Source organism: Orycteropus afer, unplaced genomic scaffold (assembly GCF_000298275.1).
Source record: "Orycteropus afer afer isolate SDZICR_OR568_19922 unplaced genomic scaffold, OryAfe1.0 scaffold00489, whole genome shotgun sequence".
NCBI classification, from domain to species: domain Eukaryota; kingdom Metazoa; phylum Chordata; class Mammalia; order Tubulidentata; family Orycteropodidae; genus Orycteropus; species Orycteropus afer.
Window position 1 is genome coordinate 2,090,612 of NW_006922076.1, and position 5,534 is coordinate 2,096,145.

The 5,534-nt window shown below is 38.4% G+C and overlaps 1 protein-coding gene across 1 annotated transcript in view; it reads left to right on the plus strand.

Moving 5' to 3' along the window:
- LOC103209249 (zinc finger protein 268) overlaps positions 1–3,841 on the plus strand; it is a 25,639-nt gene extending 21,798 nt beyond the window's left edge. Inside the window, exon 5 of the mRNA XM_007955046.1 lies at positions 1,452–3,841. Coding sequence (XP_007953237.1) covers positions 1,452–3,841 — 2,390 coding nt within the window. The remainder of the gene's footprint in view (positions 1–1,451) is intronic.
- The last annotated feature ends 1,693 nt before the right edge of the window (positions 3,842–5,534 follow it).

Sequence of the window (5,534 nt, forward strand, 5' to 3'; positions counted from 1 at the left end):
CTCCTCGGAAGGAAGGTTGGGCAATCCTACTTCCGTAGTGATACTGCCTCGGAAACCCAAGGAGGGGTCGCTATGAGTCGGGGCCGACTTGACGGCACATAACAACAACAACAACAAATAGCCAGTTTATTCTGCTGTACCTTGTTCCTCCCCTTCCTGCTTTTATGGCAGTGACCTAATGATTTGTCCATATAGAAGGTAAAGGGTTTAACTCTCTTTCCCCTCTCACTCATACCCTCTGCCACATATACATTGACTCTTCCTATATTCCCATTACCCTAGGGTAGTTATTTTAGAAATTTGGTTAGGTCAATCTTTGGTCTCTACATTATGATGACTACAATTTGTATTTCCAAGTCAATCACGTAGTATCGAATGGATAATTTTCCTTCTTTATGCCCAAATTTTTGTTTATTCTGGAGTTAACGGTTTTATTTTCTTGCTTAGTTTTCTCTCATCATTCACGTATTTATCATTAATTTCACTCCAGACTCGTGCTTGGTGTTCTGCAACTATGATCATGTTCTTTGTGGGTCTGTTTTAATTCGTCTGGTATTCAGTGGAACTTATTCCTAAGAGAACTCGGGGAGTAGTCTGCAATGTTCTTTGCTGTGTGTACTATACATAGTATAAGATAGATCTATAGTAAAAATAGATATATAGCTGACATCCAATCAGTGCCATTCAGTGGTGATCCTGGGAACAGCAGAACAAAATGCTGCCTAGGCCTGCATCCATCACTGGCATGTTTGAGTCCATCACTGTGGCTACTGTGCCAATCCATATCACTGAGGGTTTCCTTCACCCTTGTTGGTCTTTCGAATCACCAAACTGATGTCCTCCTTCAGAAATTGTAGCCCCCTGAAGATATGTCCAAAGCAAGTGAGTTAGACCCTGTTTTGTTGTGATCTAGACGGTTTCATTGGCTACTTTTTTGGAATATATGGGCAGGCTTTTCTTCCTAGTCTGTCTGATTCAGGCTCTGCTGAAAGCCATGTTTATAATGAACGACTCTGCTGGGATTTGAAACACTAGTGGCATAGCTTTCAGCATCACAGCAACATACATGCCACTGCAGTATGATAAACTGACAGCCAGGTATGATGGCATGTAGTCGGTGTTGAATAAATCTAATGCTTCCAAGCTCTTTGTTTTAGGCTCATTGTTCCTTGTACCTATTTTATTTTTCCTTATTCCCCATTATACAAGATTTTAAACACAAAGCTACTTTTATTCATTTTAGATTTTCTTTACTTAATTATAGTTGTTTTTGACTCACTTTGTTCTACTCGTTGCTAGGAATTGGAGTACATTTACACTTGATTTTATTTATATTAAGATCTGATATCTAGAACTAAAATAACCACTTTATAACATAGTATTTAAAAGGCAATTTAAAAAATACACTGTAATTGTGTTGTTATTAATAACATGATTGTTTACATTTCTAGAAAAAGCCTGCGAAATTGATGATAACATGGAATCGCAACAGGAAAATCGAGGCAAGCTGGGAGATGTGACAAAAGGTTATGAATATACTGCCTTTGAAAAACTGTGTCTTAGAACAAATTATATTTCTTCAAGACAAAAACTTCATAAACATGACACACGTGGAAAATGTTTGAATTCTAATATTGATTTAACTAGTAACTATGCTGGAAAGAATTCTAATGGGTGTCATGTCCATAAGGAATCATTCCTTCGTCCTAAACACGAAGAGACTCTTACCGGAATAAAATACTATGAAGGTAATGAATCTGGAGAAGATGTTAACCCAGAGTCACAACTTTCATGCCAGCAAATATGTGTAAGAGAGAATCCCTTTGAATGTGGTTGCTGCGGGATATCTTTCAGCAGCAAGTCATACCTTGAAGTGCATCAGCGAACTCACACAGAAAAGAAACCCTATGAATGTAATGGACATAAGAAAGACTTCAGCAGCAAGTCATACCTTGTTATATGTCAGAGAACTCATGCAGGAGAGAAAGTTCATGAATGCAGTAAATGTGGGAAAACTTTCCGTTTCAATTCACAACTTGTTAGACACCAGAGAGTTCACACAGGTGAGAATCCCTATGAGTGCTGTGAAGGTGATAAAGACTTCAGCAAGAAAGACCAGTTCATTTCACGTCAGAGAACTTATTCATGGCAGAAACCTTATGGATGCAGTGAATGTGGGAAATCTTTTGGTCTGAAATCACAACTCATTATACATCAGAGAATTCATACAGGAGAGAAACCCTATGAATGCAGATACTGTCAGAAAGCCTTTAATACAAAGTCAAACCTTATGGTACATCAGAGGATCCATACAGGAGAGAAGCCCTATGGTTGTAATGAATGTGGAAAAGCCTTTACTTTTAAGTCACAGCTTATTGTACATCAGGGAGTTCACACTGGAGTAAAACCCTATGCATGCATTCAGTGTGGGAAAACCTTCAGTTTGAAATCACAGCTCATAGTACATCAGAGAAGTCACACAAAAGTGAAACCTTATGTATGCAGTGAATGTGGAAAAGCATTCAGGAGCAAGTCATACCTCATTATACATATGAGGACTCATACAGGGGAGAAACGTCATGAGTGCAATGAATGTGGGAAATCCTTCAGTTTCAATTCACAGCTCATTATACATCAGAGAATTCACACAGGAGAAAACCCATACGAATGCTATGAATGTGGGAAAGCCTTCAGTCGGAAATACCAGCTCATTTCACACCAGAGAACTCATGCCGGGGAGAAGCCATATGAATGCAGTGACTGTGGAAAAGCTTTTGGTTTGAAGTCACAACTCATTATACATCAGAGAACTCATACGGGAGAGAAACCCTTTGAATGCAGTGAATGCCAGAAAGCTTTTAATACAAAGTCAAACCTTATTGTACACCAGAGAACTCATACAGGAGAGAAGCCCTATGGTTGTAGTGAATGTGGGAAAGCCTTTACTTTCAAGTCACAGCTCATTGTACATCAGGGAGTTCACACTGGAGTAAAACCCTATGCATGCATTCAGTGTGGGAAAACCTTCAGCTTGAAGTCACAGCTCATTGTACATCAGAGAAGTCACACAGAAGTGAAACCTTATGGATGCAGTGAATGTGGAAAAGCCTTCAGGAGCAAGTCATACCTCATTATACATATGAGGACCCACACAGGGGAGAAACCTCATGAATGTAATGAATGTGGGAAATCCTTCAGTTTCAATTCACAACTCACTGTGCATCAGAGAATTCACACAGGAGAGAATCCCTATGAATGCATTGAATGTGGGAAATCCTTTAATAGGAAAGACCAGCTCATCTCACATCAGAGAACTCATGCTGGAGAGAAACCTTATGGATGCAGTGATTGTGGTAAAGCATTTAGCAGCAAGTCATACCTAATTATACACATGCGAACCCATTCTGGGGAGAAACCATATGAATGTAGTGAATGTGGAAAAGCCTTTATATGGAAGTCACTACTCATAGTACATGAGCGAACTCATGCTGGGGAAAACCCATATAAATGCAGTCAGTGTGAGAAATCATTTAGTGGGAAATTACGCCTTGTTGTACATCAGAAACTTCACATGAGAGAGAAACCCTATGGATGCAGTGAATGTGAGAAAGCCTTCATTAGGAAGTCTCAGCTTATTGTACATCAGAGAACTCACTCAGGAGAGAAACCCTATGGATGCAATGACTGTGGAAAAAGCTTCTCTCAGAAATCAATTCTAAGTGCACATCAGAGAACTCATACAGGAGAGAAACCCTGTAAATGCACTGAGTGTGGGAGGGCCTTCTGTTGGAAGTCACAGCTCATTATGCACCAGAGAACTCACACGGATGAAAAACATTAATGAATTAAAAATGGGAAACTATCAACAGTCAACCTCTAGGAAATACTAGTAAAATCATATAGAAGGGAAACTAAAAATGGACTCACTTCATTACACACTACAAAACTTGCAGTGAACAGATACTTTGTGAAGGTGGGGAATATGCAAGGGCCATCCACAGAAACCTCTTCTTCACACATGAAAAACACATAAAGGCTAGAAACTATAAGTACAATAAAAGAGAGGAAGTCTTTAACTTACATGTCATTCAACAACAGAAATTTCACATAGGAATCCTGTAGCAGGAATGTGGGAAAGCTTTTAGCAAGTCATAGCTTTTAACAATTTAAACCTGTAAGAACTATACGAGTGAAATAATCACTGGAAAGTCACAAATGTAAAACTCAAAAGGAAGAAAATCAATAAAGCAAATTATTAGACTTCTAGGAAAAATAAATAATCCCATTGCCATTAAGTCAATTCCAACTCATAGTGGCCCTATATTTGTGGGGGGGGGGAAAAAAAAAGCCAAACTCACTTGCCATGTAGTTGATTCAACTCATAGCAATCCCTCCTTGGGTTTTCAAGGCGATATCTCTACAGAATTAGGTTGCCCAATCTTCCTTCCGTGGAGTGGCTGGTAGGTTTGAACTGCCAGCCTTCCAGTTCGCAGTCACATGCCTTAGACACTACACAACCAGAGCTCCCTAGTGGCCCTATAGGACAGAGTAGAACTGCCCCATAGGATTTCCAAGGTTCTAAATCTTTTCAGAAGCACACTAATACATCTTGTTCTGTGCAGCAGCTGGTAGGTTTGAACCACTGACCTTCCAGTTGACAGCTGAGCATTTTAACCACTGTACCACCACAGATTCCCCTTGAAAGTCATAGGTTAGTAAACCTTATGGTTTCAAATTAGAAAACGTGTGAATGGGAGCATTATAAAAATTGGAAACTTTAGAAGCGCATACCTTGTACAAACTCCTGAAAATTGGGGAAATCCTTCATCTAGAGATGACATACCTGTCCCCCCAAAATTAATAATGTATGAATATCCATGAATGCATCCTATGTGATAAAGCCTTCAGCAAGAAGGTTCACCTTTCCATATTAACATACTTAATTTGGAAAATATTTAAATTATTTTGGAAAGTTCATTTTCTCTAGAAATTTTTTCAAAGGAAATCATGATCCTGATGTCACAAACTTTTAGGGAATCATTAGAGCAAATATTTCAATGTGAATCATGTAATTTTTTAACTGTGTAAGGAAATGTAATAATCAGGGTAATATTAAGAAATAAGTTCCTAAGATCTTCAGGGAACTCACATGTGTTATATTCCTATTTGTACTACATAAGATGGAATTTTCATACTTTGACATTTGACTTCTGAATGCCATGAAACATAATTAGATAAGAGACAATGATATGTTGTATGAATTTCTACAGTGAATACCAGTTCGTTTACAAATAACTTATCACTAGAATAATATGGCTTACTAATCATATATTTTCAACAGTACAAAAACTTTGGTATTTTCCTGCCTATGTAAGTGTGCCTAAAGCTACTTCTTAATAGAAGTCAATATGGTATACATTTAATGTATTGATGTAGCTTGGAGTCCATTCTCTCACTGGTTAGAACATCCTGATTTTCTCTGAGGGAAATAATCCTTTACAGTGTATATAGTCATCATGGGACCGTCCTTCACT